This window comes from Electrona antarctica (assembly GCF_951216825.1).
Source record: "Electrona antarctica genome assembly, chromosome: 2".
Taxonomy (NCBI): domain Eukaryota; kingdom Metazoa; phylum Chordata; class Actinopteri; order Myctophiformes; family Myctophidae; genus Electrona; species Electrona antarctica.
The window spans coordinates 2,030,819-2,055,477 of record NC_136807.1 but is presented as its reverse complement, the minus strand read 5'-3'; the positions used below and the strand labels follow the sequence as shown (position 1 = coordinate 2,055,477).

Below are 24,659 nucleotides of genomic sequence, written 5' to 3'. Positions count from 1 at the left end.
ATTTTTCAAAAATAGCAGACCTACAAGCTCATAGCGCGCCACTCGGTGGCGCGCTATGAGCTTGTAGATCTGATATTTTTCAATAGCTAAAGTATAACATAATGCTTAGTTAAAACACCAAAAGGGGTTCCCGCCCAAAATGGGTTAAACCAAAATCGGTAAACCAAGAGTATTATATTCTATTGTTCTTGTTCCTGTCTGCTTCTGTGATTTGTGTCCTGTAATGTATGTTTTTGTAAAGTATTGGTCTGTATCTTGAACGGTGACGTCATGGACGCAAAACAAATTTCAGTGCAAGCTGACAATGAAGTTGGATCGCATCGTATCGTATAAGGGCATAAGATGTGGTGGTTGTTGTTGTGTGGAGTGACTCACGTTGTCGATGGCTCGGAGCCGCAGCCCCACCTTCCCGTCCTGGTCCTTGCACAGGACCACCTCCCTCAGCCCCGGGCGGATCTCCGCCCTCCTCACGCCCACGTCGGACCCCGTCACGGGCCGCACCATGCCCCCGTAGCCCGCACTGGAGGGCAGCGCCACCTGCTGGAGGGGAGGGATGGGGGGGAGGGAGGGAGGGAGAGAAGAGCACACGGAATAAAGCAACATAAAATGTCATGTGGCTGAAAGTTTAAACACATTTAGACCATTTAGGCTCGATTCTACAAAATGTTTTCTAAATCATGACAGTTCTCTGGAAATATCAGCGGTTCTCAAACTATTTCATGTCGAGGACCCCCAGAATTATATGTATTTGGCCTCCGACCCCCATCTTAAAGGGACTTTAAGCAACGACTGTTTTCAGGACGGCTCCGCTAGGCGGAAGTACGGCGGCTGTGACGCCATCGCCGTAGCTGTCATAATCGTTAAGCAAACGGCCGGCGGCGACGGGTACCCATGGTGACGCGTCTATGCAGTATGTGTCATATTTTTTTAAACACCCCGTCGCGCGTCAGCTAACTTGCCGATATTGCTTAATTCTTACATGCGCTGGACATGATCAGCAGTGGAAAGAGGAAGGTGCTGCATGGAGCAATCTGTCTTATTCTAAAACCGTTTTAATAAACATGGTTAATATGACATGGTATTAGTGTTATTTCATCATTCAGAGCATGCCAACACATTACACAGCATAAGAGAGGTGATGGAGCAATCGGTGTAAATGTATGACAGCTATAATTTCAATAAACATGGTTATGACATGGTGTTGTAGTCACTACGTGTAAGTGTAGGTAGCCGTAGCCGTAGTAGAAAGGGCTGCGACAGAGAGCAGGTTTATGTATCGAGCACTGATCCATTTCCGACTGCTGTAGCCGACTGCCGTATCCGTCGTTTCTTAAAGTCGCTAATATGTTGTTCCAGGGACCCCCCCAGCCCCAGGAAGCAAAGATTTGAGTTAAAAAAACGTTCGCTGTGAAAGAATATACATTCCAAATTTGTGCCACATTTTCATGATTGGGAGGGTGGGAGGGAAGGGAGGGAAGGAGGGAAGGGGGGAGGGGAGGGGAGGGGAGGGAAGGGAGGGGAGGGAAGGGGGGAGGGAGGGAAGGGAGGAAGGGAGGGAGGGAGGGAAGGAGGGAAGGGGGGAGGGGAGGGGGGAGGGAGGGTGGGTGGGAGGGAAGGGGAGGGAAGGAGGGAGGGAAGGGGAGGGGAGGGGAGGGGAGGAGGGGAGGAAGGGAGGGGAGGGAGGGGGGAGGGAAGGGGAGGGAAGGAGGGAGGGAAGGAGGGAAGGGAGGGGAGGGGAGGGGAGGGGAGGGGGAGGGGAGGGAGGGAAGGGGAGGGAAGGAGGGAAGGGAGGAAGGGAGGGAGGGAAGGAGGGAAGGAGGGAAGGAGGGAAGGGGGGAGGGAAGGGAGGGGAGGGGAGGAGGGAGGGAGGGAGGGAGGGAGGGAAGGAGGGAAGGGAGGGAGGGAGGGAGGGAGGGAAGAGCACACAGAATGAAGCAACATAAAATGTCATGACTGAAAGTTTAACCCGTTTAGACGAGAGCTCGATTCTACAAAATGTCTTCTAAATCATGACAGTTTTCTGAAGAAAAAAACCTGTGTTTCTAATATCAGTGGTTCTCAAACTATTTCATGTCAAGGACCCCCAGAATTATATGTATTTGGCCTCCGACCCCCATCGTTGTTCCAGGGACCCCCCCCAGAGGCGAAGATTTGAGTTACAGTAAAAAACGTTCGCTCTGAAAGAATATATATTCCAAATTTGTGCCACATTTTCATGATTTTTCAAAAAATTGCAGATCTACAAGCTATTGCTATCCGGTGTTGTAATAATCTATAGAAATGCTGCCCTTACCACTCTTCTACCCCTAGATACAGTTTATCACTCAGCACTTTAGAGTTATCCCTGGTGAAAGCTACGGCACTCACCATTGTACCCTCCATGACAGGACAGGGTAGGTTGGTCTTCCCTCTCTGAGAGGAGATCCAGGACAGGGTAGGTTGGTCTTCCCTCTCTGAGAGGAGATCCAAGCACCGGTTTATTTATTTAAAGCTATCGATGGGAACGTTACCACCCTAACACCACGTTGCTGCTAAACTGGAAGAGAAATACTCGTCAGACCCGTTGAGTTGAATGTCTTACACTAGAGCCATCTAATAAGAGTTAGGATATAGAGGGGGCAGAAACCGTTGAGTTGAATGTCTTACACTAGAGCCATCTAATAGAAGAGTTAGGATATAGAGGGGGCAGAAACCGTTGAGTTGAATGTCTTACACCAGAGCCATCTAATAGAAGAGTTAGGATATAGAGGGGGCAGAAACCGTTGAGTTACACTAGAGCCATCTAATAAGAGTTAGGATATAGAGGGGGCAGAAACCGTTGAGTTGAATGTCTTACACTAGAGCCATCTAATAGAAGAGTTAGGATATAGAACTGTCTTACACTAGAGCCATCTAATAGAAGAGTTAGGATATAGAGGGGGCAGAAACCGTTGAGTTACACTAGAGCCATCTAATAGAAGAGTTAGGATATAGAACTGTCTTACACTAGAGCCATCTAGAAGAGTTAGGATATAGAGGGGGCAGAAACCGTTGAGTTGAATGTCTTACACCAGAGCCATCTAATAGAAGAGTTAGGATATAGAGGGGGCAGAAACCGAGCGCTCGAGCTCTGTTCATGCAGCCTGAACTGAGACAAGCTGGAGTTGGAAATACATTGTTTTCAACGAGGGCGGCGCAAATAAGAGCTATTTTAAGCATGTGTGCAACATGACAACTGTTTTAAAGTATAGGGGTCAATAATTAGTAAAATGAAATTTTGTAAAGATCTAGGTTATTCCACATACTCACAGCTCTATGATGCATGTGTCTGTCCAATACTCACGTATGCAGCTGGTGTTTGGGGTTTTAAGGATGATAAAAAGGTTAATTCTATCCAGAATAGAGCCATAAGGTGTTTCCTTGGGGTACATGCATTTTAGCCTGGCTAATAAACCAGACTAATATCACCGTGTGATATTAGTCTGGGCTGGCTCCACTTGGATTTAATTTCCCGGGGGGCGGGTTCAAACATTTTCTCTTTGACGCAATTGGTCAGAGCTACTGTCAGTCAAAGGTCTCAAGCATTGAACGTCACTGTACCAAAGCCCGCCCATATTGCATACCGTGTCCCGATTAGTCCGACCTGTTCTCGGTTGTAGGAAAGAGGCGTGCTACTGAGCCTCGCCAGACCGTAATCCGCTGGTAGGCAAAAAAAATTTGCCAACGGCTGATTCGGTCTGGTTTATTAACCAGGCTACATGCATTTGCCCCTTCTTTTGCAATCCAGGGAGACATGGGTTGGGAACCGATGGAGACTAGGCAAAAGGGAGAAGTGATCCGCTTGTGGAACCGTCTTATTAATCTGCCAGAAAATAGGTTAACAAAAAAGGTATTCAATTGGGATAAGGCACACAATGGCCCCTGGATGAAGGAAGATTTTTCTATTTTTAGAGAGGCAGATCTGTCGTATATCTTTCAAAATATGCTTTGTGGTAATATCAATAGGTTGAAACAAAAACTATTTAGTAATTACAAAGATAAATGGTCAAATGACATATGGTCTAAACCAAAACTTAGATCATATGTCCAGATGAAGCAGTGTTTTGGTACTGAACTGTATGTCAAATCCTTTCTGACCAGAAACCAGCGGTCATTGTGTGGCCAGCTGAGAACTGGTATCCTGCCTCTGGCTATTGAGGTAGGGCGGTTTTCAGCGGTCCCAGAAGAGAATAGATTATGCATTGTATGTGACCTAAATGATGTGGAAAATTAATTTCATTTTATGTTTTATTGTACCCTGTATGATGATTTGAGGGTTCCACTGTTTGAGGTAATGCAACAAAGAAATCCTGATCTATTCTGGGAAGATGATGGACAGAAGTTAGACTGGTTATTTAATTATGAAGTATTTAGGACAGCCCAGTTTGTTTCTAGAGCCTGGAGTAGAAGACAATCCCAGCTCTTCAAGTAGGTACATGTGTCTCCTGTCACAGGCCTAATGGTGTATTTTATTTGATGTTATATATTATGTAATCTGCGCGTAAGGATCTGGTGTCAGTTTGGTATTCAATTGATCATTGTTTGCAAACAGTCATGTCGGTTTATTGTTATTGTAATTGTTCATGTAAACTGTAAAAAGTGTCCTGTAAGTCCATATGGGCGGGGCTTCTTCTGAAGCATGACACTTAAATAAAGAATCAATCAATCAATCAATCAATCATATAGTACAGTGACAACTAAAGTCTCTGTAATGTTTATGTTGTACTATTACTACAAAACAATCTAAAATAAAGAGATTTAAGATCATTAAAGCTGAGCTGTTGCCCAGTGAGTCCAATGCATTTCTGCCTACTTGTCTTCCAGTCCAGGACTTATTTAAGTTGTCCCAGTTGGTTGTCCCCATTCTCAATAGAAGTCTATGTAGGAGAGCCGCCATTGGACTGAAGCCCCATGAAGTGAACACAGTTTGCGTAACTCTGTCTTACACTAGAGGCCATTACACTATCTAAGGCCATCTGTACAGTCTGAACTGTCTTACACTAGAGGTCCATCAGTAGGGTGAATGGAGGAGAGAGTGATGTGTGATAGGGTGAATGGGAGGAGAGAGTGATGTGTGATAGGGTGAATGGGAGGAGAGAGTGATGTGTGATAGGGTGAATGGGAGGAGAGGGTGATGTGTGATAGGGTGAATGGGAGGAGAGAGTGATGTGTGATAGGGTGAATGGGAGGAGAGAGTGATGTGTGATAGGGTGAATGGGAGGAGAGAGTGATGTGTGATAGGGTGAATGGGAGGAGAGTGATGTGTGATAGGGTGAATGGGAGGAGAGGGTGATGTGTGATAGGGTGAATGGAGGAGAGAGTGATATGTGATAGGGTGAATGGATGAGAGAGTGATGTGTGATAGGGTGAATGGGAGGAGAGAGTGATGTGTGATAGGGTGAATGGAGGAGAGGGTGATGTGTGATAGGGTGAATGGAGGAGAGAGTGATGTGTGATAGGGTGAATGGAGGAGAGAGTGATGTGTGATAGGGTGAATGGAGGAGAGAGTGATGTGTGATAGGGTGAATGGAGGAGAGGGTGATGTGTGATAGGGTGAATGGAGGAGAGAGTGATGTGTGATAGGGTGAATGGAGGAGAGGGTGATGTGTGATAGGAGGGAAGGAAGGAATGGTGGGAGTAAAACAAGAAAGAAAGAAAGGCAGAAGGAAAGATGAAAGAAAGGAAAGAACAAGACCGAAGACGGAGCCGGTGAGGAGAGGGAGACAAGGAGCGAAAGAACGAAGGTGAGGAAGGAAGAGAGGTGGGTTGAGGAGGAGGCGACTCGAGCGGGAGAATACTCGGAGGGAATGAAGAGCAAGGCTCCGTTAAAATTCAGCTGGAGATCAAAAGGAATGCTGTATCAGACCGTGCGCGTGTGTGTGTGTGATGATTCAGCCATTGCTTTTTCTAAGTGTCTCTGTTAAACCAAAAAGTAGAGAATCCAGTTGAAAGGGCGCAGAGAGAGCCTTGTCATGCGCGCGTGACACACACACACTCTATCTAGCATTCAGGAGGTGTAGTTCCAGACTCTGTTTCCTGTTTGCTGCACAGAGAGATGCTCTGTTGCTGCTCCTGCTAACTTTTAAAGATATTTCTACTGTTTTTAAAGATTTTTATTCAATATATATTTTAATATATTGATATTAGCAGTCAAGTGGACTAAGGCAACAAGTGGCTGTGGATCGACAACTGCTTGAGGTGATTTTTGGTGGATTCTGTTTGAGGCCTACCTGAGGACTCTCCTGCTGAAGCCAGGGCCTATCTGAGGTCTACACTGTGCAAACTCTCCAACCTGCTGTGGGATGCCTAAAGGTGGTGACAAAGGGGCAGCTGAAAAGGTGTCTGATAAACCTGTGCCAAAGAAACAACTCCGATCCCAACAATCTTGGCCGGAGAGTGTGAGTGAGTCGGGTGGTGTCATGGAGGTGGATGCATCAGTGTTTGAATCAATCAATGCCAGACTGAGCAAGTTGGATATGCTGGACGCATTACAACATGACCTCCGTGAGCTGAGAACCAGCTTGGAGTTCAGTCAAAAGCAGATTGATGACCTGAGAGAGGAAAATGCCTTCCTTAAAGGTGTGGTAGAAAAGGTACAACAATCTGTAATCTCTAACACCGTGGATAACAAGAGAATGAAAGAGACATTATTGGATATGCAGTGCAGATCGATGAGAGATAATCTTATATTCGCTGGCATCGCAGAGGATAATGCCGCTGCCAACCCTGAAGAAACTGTAAGACACTTTATGACCAACAACCTCGAAATGTCCCCTGAGGTGGTGAGAGACATAACCTTCTCTAGGGTTCACAGAATGGGCAGACCTGAGGTGGTGAGAGACATAACCTTCTCTAGGGTTCACAGAATGGGCAGACCTGTGGATGGAAAAGCACGTCCAATAATAGCTCGTTTTGAACATTACAAACAGAAAGAATTGGTGAAGAGCCGAGGTAATAAACTGCAAGGGAGCTCTCTTTGGCTAAATGAACACTTTCCAGCAGAGATCAATAACAGAAGGAAAATACTGCGACCAATAATGAGAAAACTGGGCCCCGGATTGTAAAGTGGCATTGTCAGTCGATAGGCTGTATATAAATGGACAACTCTACAGGGACTCAAAGGTGACCCCCTGGCTCTTTTAGGAGAGGCCTATGGAGAGGCCTTTTAGGAGAGGCCTATTATACATGTTTTTATTAATGTCTATTAAATTACCAAAAAAAGGATTACGGTTTGCACATTTAAATATATGTAGTCTAAGAAATGAGGTTACTGAACTGTGCTCTATTCTGAACGAAAATAATATTCATGTAATGGCAATCACAGAAACACACTTAGATGAAAAAATACAGGATTCTGAGTTGGCGGTTCAAGGATACAACATAATTAGATTAGATAGAGATGAAAATGGAGGAGGGACAGCATTTTACATTCAGGATCATATCCCTGCAAAAATTAGAAAAGACCTAGGTATAGATGGTGTGGAAGCTCTATGGATACAAGTACATTTACCACATATGAAGCCCATTTTAACATGCTGTTGCTATAGGCCACCTAGTTCTGGTATAGATTATTTGAATAATATTTGCACAATGTTACAAAATGCGACTGATTTTGATTATGATATATTATTTGCAGCCGATATGAATGTAGATTGGTTTTCGAGTAACTGTTCTTTGAAAAGAAAGTTGAGTGATCAGCCATGGTATACAATTTGTCTCAGATTGTGAATCAGCCTACAAGAATCCATGTTAATAGAGATGGTACACGTTCGTCCTCATGTATAGATCATTTTTTTACAAATGCCCCAGAAAAATGCTCTAAAGCCATTTCTGTCCAAGTGGGGTTTAGTGACCATAACATAATTGCAACAACTTGGAAAGCGAAGGTGCCCAAAAGTGGGCCTAAGATCATTCATAAAAGAATGTATAAGAAATTTTCTGAGGCTAATTTTCTTAACGGTTTGAAAAATGTGAACTGGAATTTGGTTCTTGATTGTAAGAATACAGAGGCTGCATTAATAATATTTACAACATTATTCTCAAATATTTGTGATGAACATGCCCCAATTAAAAAACGTACTGTCAGGAAGATCAAAGCCCCCTGGATAGATGATGAGTTAAAAAGATATATAAAAGAGAGAGATTTACTTAAGCAATCTGCGGTTGCAGCTGGCTGCCCTGAGACCTGGCAAAAATATAGAGCCCTTCGGAATAAAATTACTAAAATGAATAGACAGAAGAAGAAACGACACTATCAAAGCAAATTTGAGGAATGTAAATATGACAGTAAAAAGCTGTGGAAAACATTTAATGAAGCTGTGGGTAGGGATACAATGGGCAAAGTGCCTTCATTTATAGAGGTAGAGGGTAAGTTCATCACTAAACCAGTTGACATAGCAAATTACTTTAATAATTTCTTCATTAGTAAAGTAAATACAATTCGAGATCAGATGCTACCAGCGAGTGGCATTATTTCTGATTCAATTATAAAAAACAAGATTATGAAGGACAAGGTGTGTACTTTTGAATTCAAGAAGATAGGAGTAGAAGAGGTAGAAAAGCTTTTATTTTCAATTAAAAGTGATAAGCCATGTGGAGTTGATCATTTAGATGGTAGGTTACTGCAGTTGTCTGTAGAGTGTATTGTGAAACCTATATGCCATATCTTTAATTTGTGTCTTGAAAATGGTGTTTTCCCACAGCTATGGAAAATTGCAAAGGTTACTCCACTGCCAAAAAGCAGTGGGGAACCGTTCATTGGTCAAAATAGTAGGCCCGTGAGTATTTTACCAGTGCTCAGTAAAGTGATGGAGAAAGTTATATATCAACAAATTCAAGGTTATTTTGAAGAATACAGCATTAACTCTGAGTGTCAGCATGCATATAAGGTTGGATATTCAACAGGCACAGCACTCACAGCGCTAACTGACAACTGGCTTAAAAATATTGACAAGAAGTCAATGGTGGGTGCTGTGCTTTTGGACTTTAGTGCGGCATTCGATGTGATAGATCATGAGTTGCTGCTCAGGAAGTTATCGGCATATCATTTTAAAGAAAGTGCTATTGAATTAATGAAAAGTTATTTGGTCAACAGGCAACAATGTGTAGTGTTTAATGGTACATTGTCAGAGATTGTGACTCCTCAATGTGGCGTCCCCCAGGGAAGTTGCCTAGGTCCATTGCTTTACTCAATCTTTGTTAATGATTTACCACATGTACTAAAAAGTGCATGTATGGAAATCTATGCAGATGACACTACAATGTATGTATCAAATGAAAATTCTGTTTCTGTTAATATGCTGTTACAAGAGGAGTTAATGCTGGTTTCTAACTGGGTCATTGAAAATAGGCTAAAACTGAATGTTTTAAAAACAAAGAGTATTATGCTGGGTTCTAGACATATGCTGAGATCTAATCCTGAACTGAGTCTGGTTTTACAAGGTACTGCTATTGAACAGGTTAAAGAGGCCAAGTTGTTGGGCGTGATTATTGATGAAACTCTTTCGTGGTCGATGCAAATTAGTAAAATGGTATCTAAAATGAGTAGAAACATTTCAATGATAAGAAGAGGAGCACATCTGTTGACTAGTTCAACTGTTAAACTTGTATTACAATCACTAGTTTTGTCCAGTCTTGATTACTGCCCAACAATTTGGTCTAGTGCTTCAAAAAAGGATTTGGAAAAACTTCAGCTCACTCAGAACAGGGCAGCACGCCTCGCTCTGCACTGTTCTGGGAGAACTAGTGTTGAGTGGATGCATGCTGCCCTGTCATGGATGAGAGTGGATCAAAGGTTGGCTTGTAGCCTTGTGACATTTCTGTTTAATATATATCATTCTGGTAAACCTACACAGTTGTTTCTACAGATACAACCCACCAATACTAGACATAGCTATGCCACCAGACAGGCTGTTGGTCGTCACTTTACTCCACCTTTGATACCTAGAACAAATGCACTTAAGAGAACAGCAATGTATAGAGCAGGAGCCCATTGGAATGAGCTCCCGCCACATATTATTAATATAGAGAATACATCAAGCTTTAAAAAGAAATTGAAGGCAGCAGTGATTAGGAAAGAAATAATGTTTAGTTAGATTGGTGAGTGTTTGATTCAATTAATAGGATATACAATGTTTGTAAAATTGTTGTATAAATTTGTTGTGATGTAATATATTTTCTAGAATGTATGAAGACAGAAAGCTTCAATTATTTTTCTTTTGTTTTGTTTTTAACTATGTAATGAAAAAATACATTGTATTACGTTTTAAATTGATTGTATGAGTGTTCGGACCCCAGGAAGAGTAGTCTTCACTGTAGTGAGGACTAATGGGGATCCGTAATAAACACACACACACACACACACACACACACACACACACACACACACACACACACACACACACACACACACACACACACACACACACACACACACACACACACACACACACACACACACACACACACACACACACACACACACACACACACACACACACACACACACACACACGTTGAGCTGAGAGCTCACACCCCTCCCTCCTACAAACCCTCCTCCAGGCTTGTGATGAGTCAGTGTGTAACGTTGTGAGGCCTCGTCTAGGAAGAGAGCAGAGCTGATCACCTCCTGCACCATCAGCAGGTCCAACCACGCAGGGTTAGTCAGCACGGTTTAGCAGCGAAAACCACAACCATACGAAAAGTCTGGGCGGGAACCCCTTTTGGTGTTTTTAAGGATTATGTTATAGTTTAGCTATTGAAAAATAGCAGATTGTACGTATATTGTCTTGTTTTGTTGTATGTATTGTCAATTGTCAGTCGTTTTGTTTACATGTATGTTTGATTAAAATTCAATAAAACGTAAATTGGAAAAAAAAAGAAGAAAAATAGCAGATCTACAAGCTCGTAGCTTGCAGATCCGTAAATCGTGAAAATGTGTCTTTGAATATATATTCCTTCCCAGTGAACGTTTTTAACTCAAATCTTTGCTTCTGGTGAGGTCCCTGGAACATATTTTCAGATGGGGGCCAAATACAGATAATAGTTTTTGTTATAATCGGACTGTTCTAAATGGGTTAAATTGCTGCAGACGTGCCGTTACAAACCAGTGGCTTCCTGACTCCAGTTTTGCGGTAATGGAGTAAGACCGAAGAACACTCTAAAACTAGAGGGTATGTGGGTGTCATCATCATCTTCATTATACCAGAAGAACACTCTAAAACTAGAGGGTATGTGGGTGTCATCATCATCTTCATTATACCAGAAGAACACTCTAAAACTAGAGGGTATGTGCGTGTCATCATCATCTTCATTAAACCAGAAGAACACTCTAAAACTAGAGGGTATGTGCGTGTCATCATCATCTTCATTATACCAGAAGAACACTCTAAAACTAGAGGGTATGTGGGTGTCATCATCATCATCTTCATTATACCAGAAGAACACTCTAGAACTAGAGGGTATGTGGGTGTCATCATCATCTTCATTATACCAGAAGAACTATTATTAACACAGGAGGAAAATGCAATTTACAGTATTCTTTGAATTGTTTTGCTTTTGTTCCATTCCTTCCTAAGCTGAAAACTGTCAGGACATTTGTAGAATCGTCCTCAGGTGTAAATGGGTTAAAGTTGTATCGGGACCTCCCCTAGTTTTAACTGGTTGAGGGTCAACACTTACACTGTCAGCCACAGGTACCTAGTTTTAACTGGTTGAGGGTCAACACTTACGTTGTCAGCCACAGGTACCTAGTTTTAACTGGTTGAGGGTCAACACTTACGTTGTCAGCCACAGGTACCTAGTTTTAACTGGTTGAGGGTCAACACTTACGTTGTCAGCCACAGGTACCTAGTTTTAACTGGTTGAGGGTCAACACTTACGTTGTCAGCCACAGGTACCAGAGCCAGGTTCCTTTGCACCTCATCGCTGTTCAGGCTCAGGCCCATGTAATCTCCCAGCTCCTGGAGGTCTGGGTAGAGGGCTGGGACAAGTGGAGTGGGGGGTTGGGGGGAGACAGAGAGCAGGGGACAGAAGAGAAAAAATCGAATTACATTTGAATAAATTGCTGCTACTCGCAAATGTTTTTTATACTAAGTGAATGCAAAAACATTGAAATACTGCTGTCAAACTTTCAAAAGTATAGAGCTAACGTCTCCTCTATCTCGGACAGAAAATGCACAAGAGAGAGAGAGAAATAAATTTTTATGATATGTGGTGGTCCCAGTCTGACAAAAAACAAATTTAAGTAAAATTTGGCAAGTGGAAAAATAGACAGTTCAGTTATTAACACATTTAAAGCCAGGCGGTTCTTGGGCGGCCCATTTACCCGTGACAGGCAAAAACTACAAAAAAAGGACCCAAAGAGGACCCTGTGACGCTTCTTGAACCGTCTGGAAGCATTAGCCGACGCCGTTTCCATCGACTAAAATGTGTTTTGGCGGGCCTTGATGCCGTCGTAATGGCTGATTTTATACTTGCTGAAAATAGCCGATCTACAAGCTCACAACGCATCGCAGCGCGGCGCGTTGTGAGCTTGTAGATCGGCTATTTTCAGCATGCAACCAAGTGTAAAATGACTTCTACTGGATCTCTTGTCCACTAGTCCCTTCATAACATTGTAGTCCAGTTTTTATTTGTTGACGAAATTGTCAGTATATTTAGTCTTAGTTTTAGTCATCATAGCTTAGTTTATTTAGTTGAAAAAAAAGTTACCAGACGACAAACATTTTTCGTCTTAGTTTTAGTCGATGAAAACAACACTGCGCTCCAAGATGGCGGCTCCCGTAAAGCGTTCCTGTTTTGGGTTGCTCTCCATCCTCCTCATGTTGGGCCCGGTCTAGTGAGTCATACAGTTACATATATGTGACCAGATTTGACCGAGGGGCTGCCATTGGATTTTTTTGAATTTTCGTTTTTTCATGTCATGTGAAAGCAGGGAATCATAGCTTCCAATTGACATATTGGTTGTTCAGTTTGACCCACCAGTTTTGGAGAAATGGCTTATAGAGTAATGTCTTGCAGAGAAACAGCGAGTTGAGACAACAGGCTTGAAAAGGTTCACGTCTGTGGTCTCTAACATTACACCTAGCTACATGTTTAAGCATTTATTTCATATTTACATGTCTTCTGTGGACTCTAACATTACACCTAGCTACATGTTTAAGCATTTATTTCATATTTACATGTCTTCTGTGGACTCTAACATTACACCTAGCTACATGTTTAAGCATTTATTTCATATTTACATGTCTTCTGTGGTCTCTAACATTACACCTAGCTACATGTTTAAGCATTTATTTCATATTTACATGTCTTCTGTGGACTCTAACAATACACCTAGCTACATGTTTAAGCATTCATTTCATATTTACATGTCTTCTGTGGTCTCTAACATTACACCTAGCTACATGTTTAAGCATTTATTTCATGTTTACATGTCTTCTGTGGACTCTAACATTACACCTAGCTACATGTTTAAACATTTATTTCATATTTACATGTCTTCTGTGGTCTCTAACATTACACCTGGCTACATGTTTAAGCATTTATTTCATATTTACATGTCTTCTGTGGACTCTAACATTACACCTAGCTACATGTTTAAGCATTTATTTCATATTTACATGTCTTCTGTGGACTCTAACAATACACCTAGCTACATGTTTAAGCATTTATTTCATATTTACATGTCTTCTGTGGTCTCTAACATTACACCTAGCTACATGTTTAAGCATTTATTTCATATTTACATGTCTTCTGTGGACTCTAACATTACACCTAGCTACATGTTTAAGCATTTATTTCATATTTACATGTCTTCTGTGGTCTCTAACATTACAGCTAGCTACATGTTTAAGCATTTATTTCATATTTACATGTCTTCTGTGGACTCTAACATTACACCTAGCTACATGTTTAAGCATTTATTTCATATTTACATGTCTTCTGTGGTCTCTAACATTACACCTAGCTACATGTTTAAGCATTCATTTCATATTTACATGTATTCTGTGGACTCTAACATTACACCTAGCTACATGTTTAAGCATTTATTTCATATTTACATGTCTTCTGTGGACTCTAACATTACACCTAGCTACATGTTTAAGCATTTATTTCATATTTACATGTCTTCTGTGGTCTCTAACATTACACCTAGCTACATGTTTAAGCATTTATTTCATATTTACATGTCTTCTGTGGACTCTAACATTACACCTAGCTACATGTTTAAGCATTTATTTCATATTTACATGTCTTCTGTGGTCTCTAACATTACACCTAGCTACATGTTTAAGCATTCATTTCATATTTACGTCTTCTGTGGTCTCTAACATTACACCTAGCTACATGTTTAAGCATTTATTTCATGTTTACATGTCTTCTGTGGACTCTAACATTACACCTAGCTACATGTTTAAGCATTTATTTCATATTTACATGTCTTCTGTGGACTCTAACATTACACCTAGCTACATGTTTAAGCATTTATTTCATATTTACATGTCTTCTGTGGACTCTAACATTACACCTAGCTACATGTTTAAGCATTTATTTCATATTTACATGTCTTCTGTGGTCTCTAACATTACACCTAGCTACATGTTTAAGCATTTATTTCATATTTACATGTCTTCTGTGGACTCTAACATTACACCTAGCTACATGTTTAAGCATTTATTTCATATTTACATGTCTTCTGTGGACTCTAACATTACACCTAGCTACATGTTTAAGCATTTATTTCATATTTACATGTCTTCTGTGGACTCTAACATTACACCTAGCTACATGTTTAAGCATTTATTTCATATTTACATGTCTTCTGTGGACTCTAACATTACACCTAGCTACATGTTTAAGCATTTATTTCATATTTACATGTCTTCTGTGGTCTCTAACATTACACCTAGCTACATGTTTAAGCATTTATTTCATATTTACATGTCTTCTGTGGACTCTAACATTACACCTAGCTACATGTTTAAGCATTTATTTCATATTTACATGTCTTCTGTGGTCTCTAACATTACACCTAGCTACATGTTTAAGCATTTATTTCATATTTACATGTCTTCTGTGGACTCTAACATTACACCTAGCTACATGTTTAAGCATTTATTTCATATTTACATGTCTTCTGTGGTCTCTAACATTACACCTAGCTACATGTTTAAGCATTTATTTCATATTTACATGTCTTCTGTGGACTCTAACATTACACCTAGCTACATGTTTAAGCATTTATTTCATGTTTACATGTCTTCTGTGGTCTCTAACATTACACCTAGCTACATGTTTAAGCATTCATTTCATATTTACATGTCTTCTGTGGTCTCTAACATTACACCTAGCTACATGTTTAAGCATTTATTTCATGTTTACATGTCTTCTGTGGACTCTAACATTACACCTAGCTACATGTTTAAACATTTATTTCATATTTACATGTCTTCTGTGGTCTCTAACATTACACCTGGCTACATGTTTAAGCATTTATTTCATATTTACATGTCTTCTGTGGACTCTAACATTACACCTAGCTACATGTTTAAGCATTTATTTCATATTTACATGTCTTCTGTGGACTCTAACAATACACCTAGCTACATGTTTAAGCATTTATTTCATATTTACATGTCTTCTGTGGTCTCTAACATTACACCTAGCTACATGTTTAAGCATTTATTTCATATTTACATGTCTTCTGTGGACTCTAACATTACACCTAGCTACATGTTTAAGCATTTATTTCATATTTACATGTCTTCTGTGGTCTCTAACATTACAGCTAGCTACATGTTTAAGCATTTATTTCATATTTACATGTCTTCTGTGGTCTCTAACATTACACCTAGCTACATGTTTAAGCATTCATTTCATATTTACATGTCTTCTGTGGTCTCTAACATTACACCTAGCTACATGTTTAAGCATTTATTTCATGTTTACATGTCTTCTGTGGACTCTAACATTACACCTAGCTACATGTTTAAACATTTATTTCATATTTACATGTCTTCTGTGGTCTCTAACATTACACCTGGCTACATGTTTAAGCATTTATTTCATATTTACATGTCTTCTGTGGACTCTAACATTACACCTAGCTACATGTTTAAGCATTTATTTCATATTTACATGTCTTCTGTGGACTCTAACAATACACCTAGCTACATGTTTAAGCATTCATTTCATATTTACATGTCTTCTGTGGTCTCTAACATTACACCTAGCTACATGTTTAAGCATTTATTTCATGTTTACATGTCTTCTGTGGACTCTAACATTACACCTAGCTACATGTTTAAGCATTTATTTCATATTTACATGTCTTCTGTGGTCTCTAACATTACACCTAGCTACATGTTTAAGCATTTATTTCATATTTACATGTCTTCTGTGGACTCTAACATTACACCTAGCTACATGTTTAAGCATTTATTTCATATTCACACTGAAGATTCGACAGATTCCCGATTATAGCGCTCCTAGCCTCCTCCTGTTTGTGGTGTGTGTGTGTGTGTGTGTGTGTGTGTGTGTGTGTGTGTGTGTGTGTGTGTGTGTGTGTGTGTGTGTGTGTGTGTGCTCAGACATGCTCTAGTATGTGAAGAGTCTAACTCATTTTGGGGGGAAAAAATTAAAAAAATAGCTTGAATTTGCTCTCAGTCAAATCTGGTCACATAATAAAAAGGTTCCATTTAATTCACATGACAAATCCTAGTACTTCCAAAATCCGGTAAACAACATTGTGTGGTTTCGTTATAACAACATTCAAACTTTCCAGCTGAGCCTCCTGGGTGTGTGTTGTGGTCTTACATCAATGACACGTTTATTATAAAAAGGTAAACCCTTAAAAAGCCGATTAGATTTCCCTGCGTATGAACCTGGACTTTGAGTCTTAACAGGGTGTAAAGGCATTAGGGCAGTACAGGAAGCAAACACTCCATCAAGGTGTGTTTTGTGTGTGTGTGTGTGTGGGTCTGTGTGTGTGTGTGTGTGTGTGTGTGTGTGTGTGTGTGTGTGTGTGTGTGTGTGTGTGTGTGTGTGTGTGTGTGTGTGACTGTGTGTGTGTGTGTGTGTATGCCACAGGTTATCTCCACTAGACCTAGTCTTTAATCGTTGATCTGGTTCTTTCCTGCATGCTTCGTTAACCTCTCGCTGCCCATTTACAGCAGACTGACTGACGGCAGACACAGGTCCAGCTCTCCAGAATGTGTTAATAAGCAGCTTGTGTGTGCCACTGCTACTGTACACCGAGTACAGTAAGACTTTCCTGGCATCAGCCATTCAATTCCTGACAGGAACGGCCTACCGTCAGTCAGTCAGTCAGTCAGTCAGTCAGTCAGTCAGTCAGTCAGTCAGTCAGTCAGTCAGTCAGTCAGTCTGTCTGTCAGTCTGTCTCTCCCAGTATGTTTCTTTCCAAACTTTTCAGTGACCCCAAAACAGAACCCAGATATTCGCCCCGGGGTCCAAACTACTGTAAGTGAAAATAGCCGATCTACAAGCTCACAACGTGGCCTCCTCCTCCTCCTCCTCCTCCTCCTCCTCCCTCCTCCTCCTCCACTCCCTCCTCCTCCTCCTCCTCCTCCACTCCCTCCTCCTCCACTCCCTCCTCCTCCTCCTCCTCCTCCCTCTCTCGCTTCCTTTCGGTTGCCCCCTCCTCCCTCACCCCCAGTCTTTGGGTTGGCCCCTCCTCCCTCATTTCCCCCCCCCCCCCCCCCCCCCCCCCCCCCCCCCTCTTGAGTCCTGCCATGTCCTGGCAGTGCTGCCAGAAGTGCTATGAGTCTCCATGGTGACTCATAGCTAGCCAGCTAGCTACCGTAGCTAGCTAGGCAAAACAAAAGGCCCAAAGCCCACAGGACTCAGCATCCAAACGCACGACTAGACCAAGACACTCCATGAGTGGCAGAGGAGGGTTGGAATAAAAAGCAGGGGGTGGAGAGGTAGAGAGAGAGACCAGAGAGAGAGAGAGAGACCAGAGAGAGAGAGAGAGAGAGAGGGGGAGTGAAAATGTGAAGAATTTGTGCTTTCTGCTCGTCTCTCCTCGAGGGCCATGCCCATCTTTTGCCTGCCTTTTTTTTCTTCTTTTGTAGCAGTCTCCCTCTTGTCTCACTCTGTGCCCTCCCTCCTCTTCAGTCTCCCTCTTGTCTCACTCTGTGCCCTCTCCCTCCTCTTCAGTCTCCCTCTTGTCTCACTCTGTGCCCTCCCTCCTCTTCAGTCTCCCTCTTGTCTCACTCTGTGCCCTCCCTCCTCTTCAGTCTCCCTCTTGTCTCACTCTGTGCCCTCCCTCCTCTTCAGTCTCCCTCTTGTCTCACTCTGTGCCCTCCCTCCTCTTCAGTCGGATAACTTTCTCTTTCGCTTCTCTCTCTCTCTCTCTTTCCTACAAGCTACAAGCTCGTAGCTTGTAGATCAGCTATTTTTGAAAAATCGTGAAAATATTCAAATCTTTGAATATTCTTTCAGAGCGAACGTTTTTTAACTCAAATCTTTGCTTCTGGGAGGTCCCTGGAACAACATATTTTCAAAAGGTGGTCGGCGGCCAAATACACATAATTCTGGGGGTCCTTGACATGAAAATGTTTGAGAACCACTGACATAGAAACATAGAAACATGAGGTTTTTAAAGAAAACTGTCAGGATTTAGAAGATATTTGTAGAATCGTCCTCAGGTCTAAATGACTCTCCTGAAAATAGTAAAACCGAAAAGGTTTCGAAAATAAGATGAAAGGGAAGGGGAGGAGGGGGTGGTGGTGGTTGCAGGAAAAGCGAGACAGAGTTGGAGGTAGGGCTAGAGACTAGAGAGAACACAGATTATACATACATGAGGGTCTATTCCCTCCCATCATAACCACCCTGGACCCTGGCTGGACCCGACCTCCGTGCCACTGCCCCCCCCCCCCCGCCGGCCCTCTCACACGAGACTCCACACGTCTTTATCTGTCCTCCACACAACAGAGCAACAGAAGCCATTTCCTTCCCAAGAATAGAGGGTTCAGCCGGACAGACCCCCCATGGAGTAGTCTCACGTTACCAGACTGTTTGTCTCTCACAATTTACAAATGCTTCATACAGTCTGGAGCAACGGAAGTGAGTAAAATATAAATGTTTCCGTCATACAGTCTGGAGCAACGGAAGTGAGTAAAATATAAATGCTTCTGTCATACAGTCTGGAGCAACGGAAGTGAGTAAAATATAAATGTTTCCGTCATACAGTCTGGAGCAACGGAAGTGAGTAAAATATAAATGTTTCCGTCATACAGTCTGGAGCAACGGAAGTGAGTAAAATATAAATGCTTCCGTCATACAGTCTGGAGCAACGTTAGTTCTGATCATGAGTAAAATATAAATGCTTCCGTCATACAGTCTGGAGCAACGGAAGCTCTGATCATGAGTAAAATATAAATGCTTCCGTCATACAGTCTGGAGCAACGGAAGCTCTGATCATGAGTAAAATATAAATGCTTCCGTCATACAGTCTGGAGCAACGGAAGCTCTGATCATGAGTAAAATATAAATGCTTCCATGATACAGTCTGGAGCAACGGAAGCTCTGATCATGAGTAAAATATAAATGCTTCCATGATACAGTCTGGAGCAACGGAAGCTCTGATCATGAGTAAAATATAAATGCTTCCGTCATACAGTCTGGAGCAACGGAAGCTCTGATCATGAGTAAAATATAAATGCTTCCATGATACAGTCTGGAGCAACGGAAGCTCTGATCATGAGTAAAATATAAATGCTTCCGTCATACAGTCTGGAGCAACGGAAGCTCTGATCATGAGTAAAATATAAATGCTTCCATGATACAGTCTGGAGCAACGGAAGCTCTGATCATGAGTAAAATATAAATGCTTCCATGATACAGTCTGGAGCAACGGAAGCTCTGATCATGAGTAAAATATAAATGCTTCCGTCATACAGTCTGGAGCAACGGAAGCTCTGATCATGAGTAAAATATAAATGCTTCCATGATACAGTCTGGAGCAACGGAAGCTCTGATCATGAGTAAAATATAAATGCTTCCGTCATACAGTCTGGAGCAACGGAAGCTCTGATCATGAGTAAAATATAAATGCTTCCATGATACAGTCTGGAGCAACGGAAGCTCTGATCATGAGTAAAATATAAATGCTTCCGTCATACAGTCTGGAGCAACGGAAGCTCTGATCATGAGTAAAATATAAATGCTTCCGTCATACAGTCTGGAGCAACGGAAGCTCTGATCATGAGTAAAATATAAATGCTTCCGTCATACAGTCTGGAGCAACGGAAGCTCTGATCATGAGTAAAATATAAATGCTTCCATGATACAGTCTGGAGCAACGGGAGCTCTGATCATGAGTAAAATATAAATGCTTCCGTCATACAGTCTGGAGCAACGGAAGTTCTGATCATGAGTAAAATATAAATGCTTCCGTCATACAGTCTGGAGCAACGGAAGCTCTGATCATGAGTAAAATATAAATGCTTCCGTCATACAGTCTGGAGCAGCGGAAGCTCTGATCATGAGTAAAATATAAATGCTTCCGTCATACAGTCTGGAGCGACGGAAGCTCTGATCATGAGTAAAATATAAATGCTTCCGTCATACAGTCTGGAGCAACGGAAGCTCTGATCATGAGTAAAATATAAATGCTTCCGTCATACAGTCTGGAGCAACGGAAGTTCTGATCATGAGTAAAATATAAATGCTTCCGTCATACAGTCTGGAGCAACGGAAGCTCTGATCATGAGTAAAATATAAATGCTTCAGTCATACAGTCTGGAGCAACAGAAGCTCTGATCATGAGTAAAATATAAATGCTTCCGTCATACAGTCTGGAGCAACGGAAGAGCTGATCATGAGTAAAATATAAATGCTTCCGTCATGCAGTCTGGAGCAACGGAAGCTCTGATCATGAGTAAAATATAAATGCTTCCGTCATACAGTCTGGAGCAACGGAAGCTCTGATCATGAGTAAAATATAAATGCTTCCGTCATACAGTCTGGAGCAACGGAAGAGCTGTCATGAGTAAACTATAAAGCGGAAGTGGAGACTCCCTCCCAACTTCCGTTTCGTCTTTACAGTCGGACATTTATCCCTAATATAAATAGAAATCATCTAAGCATAATATAGCCAGAATAGGAAATGCAAAAATAAGCTCTAAAGATATATTTTCGTGGACGGAAATAGCAGAGCACCCCATGTCAAAAGAACACCCCATGTATCAGAAAAGAGTATGGAGAGCAGAAGAGAGTGAAACGAGAGAGAGAGAGAGAGAGAGAGAGAGAGAGAGAGAGAGAGAGAGAGAGATCAGACACAACCGGACACCTGGGGGCATAGATATACGCAGGTCTATTTTTGGGGGGCTGTCCTGCTTCTCTTTCAATGTTGTGGGACTCACTTGTCCCTTCTGGGCCGAGGGTGTCGGGCATAGGCTGGTAGGTTCCCTGAGGTTGGTAGGTTCCCTGAGGTTGGTAGGTTCCCTCGGGTTGTTGGTAGGTTCCCTGGGGTTGGTACTTTCCCTGGGGTTGGTACGTCCCCTCGGGTTGGTAGGTTCCCTCTGCGATGGCTGGCACTGTGGAGGTGGTCTGGGCGAATTGGGCCTGGGCCTGGGGGGAGAAAACACAGCAGTGGGGTGAGACTGTATGTCAGGGGTGCCCACACTTTTTTGACTTGAGAGCTACTTTCAAAATGACCAGCTCAACAAGTTCTAGCCACCAAAAGAATATTATCCCATTGCGGTAAATAGTTACAAAAATGTACAAATACATGTTCTATGTTTCTTTGTAGTCTCTCGGGACTACATTTGCCAATGGGTTCCCAGATTGGTAACTTTAATGGTACTGATGTTTGTGCTCAACAAAGAAAACTAGAAAAAGTGCCCTTCCGGGCACAGGTCTCCACCAGTGTGTGTGATGTTTGGCAAAATGTGTAGGAGTAATATATAAGTGTGTGTGTGTGTGTGTGTGTGTGTGTGTGTGTGTGTGTGTGTGTGTGTGTGTGTGTGTGTGAGAGACGCGGCTTGGCCTGTTGTAGCGCCACCATGAGGCTGAATCGAAAACTGTCAAGTGGCATTTCTTCCTCAGCCTAGTGGGAATATGCATACACAGTTTCACCGCAATCGGACGCTGCGTTGAGTAGTTGTGGCGATTTGTACAAAACGGGTACAAAGCGGGCTACTCCTGAAAAGTTTAGAAGCCAATCGTAGCCAATGAGGGTGGATTATGAGAAATCAAACAAACCCGTCTTGATCACATGACTATGGAGAACATGTGTACTGATTTGCGTGAAATTTAAAATTTAAAATCTGAAGGAGTAATATTAGAAAATGTGTTTTACATATGTCGGCCTCCTGGTGGCGCTATAAAGAGCAGATGTGAAAAATTCCAGGCAAAGGTTTTTCCTTGGCCTCTAGGGAGTTGGCATACAAAGTTATCCACAGATCCATGCAGTTAGAGGTAAAAACACTTTTCGGCCAGTTATAGCGCCACCATGAGGCTGAGTTGAAAATGTTCATGTGGCATTTCTTCCTCGGCCTAGTGGGAATGTGCGTGCACAATTTCACGGAAATCACACGATGTGTTCATGATTTGCAGCATTTTGTTTGAAACTGAGCACTCTTGCGAAATTTGGAAGCCAATCTTAGCCAATCAGAATGGAGTCTGAGAAATCTGAAAGACCTGTTTCGTTGAATGGCTCTAGAGAGACTGTGTACCAATTTGTGTGATGTTTGGACAAAATCTGTAGGTGTACTGTCCAAAAACTTGTTTTGCACAAAGCGGCCTCCTGGTGGCGCTATAACAGGCCGTTCTGGAAAATGTGGGGCAGAGGTTCATCGTTGGCATCCAGGGAGTGTGTGTGCAAAGTTTGGCATCGACCGGGTTAACGGTGCCGGAGATTAGCTGGTAACAGACGGACGGAAGGACACACACACGGACACACGGACACACACACACACGGACGGAGTGCAAAACATACTCTCTCCCCATGCCTTCGGCCTGGTGGAGACAACAAAGTATTCCATTGTGGGTTAACAGGCAATTTTGTGATCAATCAAGTCACCTTAAGTCAAGTGTCAGATGCCAAATTATTATTTTATTTAAATGATATATGTTTTAGGGACATGTAATGCGATCTACTGATTACGATCTACCTTTTGGTAGACCTTGTCGCTGTCAGGGCGGCACAGTGTTGATTTCCTCGACAAATATACTATGACAAAAGATGTTCGTCGACTGCCTGTTTTCACTGACGAAAACTAAAAGGAAACTACATGGAAACTAACCTATGATGACAATGGGTTAGTCATCATAGGTTAACTACATGATATACATATATACATATATACATGACATCATAGGTTAAACTACCTGAAAACTAACCTATGATGACAATGGGTTAGTCATCAAAGGTCATCATAGGTATATAGACAATTTCGTCAACAACTAAAAACTCTATTTTCTTCTTCTGGGGGGAGTCCCTGGAACAACATATTCTTCTGGGGGGAGTCCCTGGAACAACATATTCTTCTGGGGGGAGTCCCTGGAACAACATATTCTTCTGGGGGGAGTTCCTGGAACAACATATTTTGAGATGGAGGTCGGCGGCCAAATGCATATAATTCTAGGGGTTCTTGACGTAAAAAACTTTGAGCAGCACTGATAGAAACACAGGTTTTCTAGAGGATAGGATTTAAGAAGACATTTGCAGCATCGAGTCCTCAGGTCTAAATGGGTTAAATAGGTTTTGTTTTTGAAAATGTATAGTGAAATGGGTTGAAGTGGTTAAGTCTGTCTGTGGGTTTTATTGACACCTAGAACGCCTGGGGGTATTTGTATTGTAACCATTAAATCAGGACGCCCAGCCATTTGTTTCTTCAGGGCCCATTTCAAGGTGCACCAGGCGCCATCTTGGATGTAGCTAGAAGTAGCTAGATGTAGACAAAACACCCCCGAGGGGATCGATAACAACGGGAGGTATGATTACTTCTAACCAGAGCCATCTAATAGAAGAGTTGCGATGTTGAGGGGGCAGAAACAGAGCGCTCGAGCGCTGTTCATGCAGCCTGAACTGAGACAAGCTGGAGTTGGAAATACATTGTTTTCAACGAGGGCGACGCAAATAAGAGCTATTTTAAGCATGTGTGCAACATTACAACTGTTTTAAAGTATTGTACAGTAACAACTAAAGTCTCTGTAATGTTTATGTTGTACTATTACTACAAAACAATGTAAAATAAATGGATTTAAGATCATTAAAGCTGGGCTGTTGCCCAGTGAGTCCAATGCATTGCTGCCTACTTCCGGTCCAGGACTTGTCCCAGTTGGTTGTCCAACCTCCGTTTACTCCACTCAGGGTGTTAATCTTGAACCAATGAAAAGCATTAACAAGGGCTTGTAACAAAATACATTAGATCTATTGGAACAGAGATTAGTTCTTGCCCCTGAAAAGTAACGGTTTATTTGGACATTCAGGTTTTTTCGCCCGACAGCAAGAGACGACATGCAGTGAATATGAAAACAGTAAGTCTCTGCACGTCAAACTGTAGGCAGACACAGTGTGTTGCTCCGGGACATGAAATGCAGCTTAATAGAGGGTTGTTTTGGTGATCATTTTTTACATTTGTTCAACAAACTGACAGGGATTATTTTCC

The 24,659-nt window shown here is 42.0% G+C and overlaps 1 protein-coding gene across 2 annotated transcripts in view; it reads right to left on the bottom strand.

The window, feature by feature from the left end:
• LOC306916513 (syntenin-1-like) overlaps positions 1-24,659 on the bottom strand; it is a 57,117-nt gene that overhangs the window by 19,142 nt on the left and 13,316 nt on the right. For both annotated transcript variants that reach the window (XM_079494403.1, XM_079494402.1), the window contains exons 3-5: positions 21,408-21,615; positions 11,898-11,998; positions 376-540 (exon numbers count right to left, since the gene is read on the bottom strand). In XM_079494403.1, the coding sequence (XP_079350529.1) occupies positions 376-540; positions 11,898-11,998; positions 21,408-21,615 (474 nt within the window). The remainder of the gene's footprint in view (positions 1-375; positions 541-11,897; positions 11,999-21,407; positions 21,616-24,659) is intronic.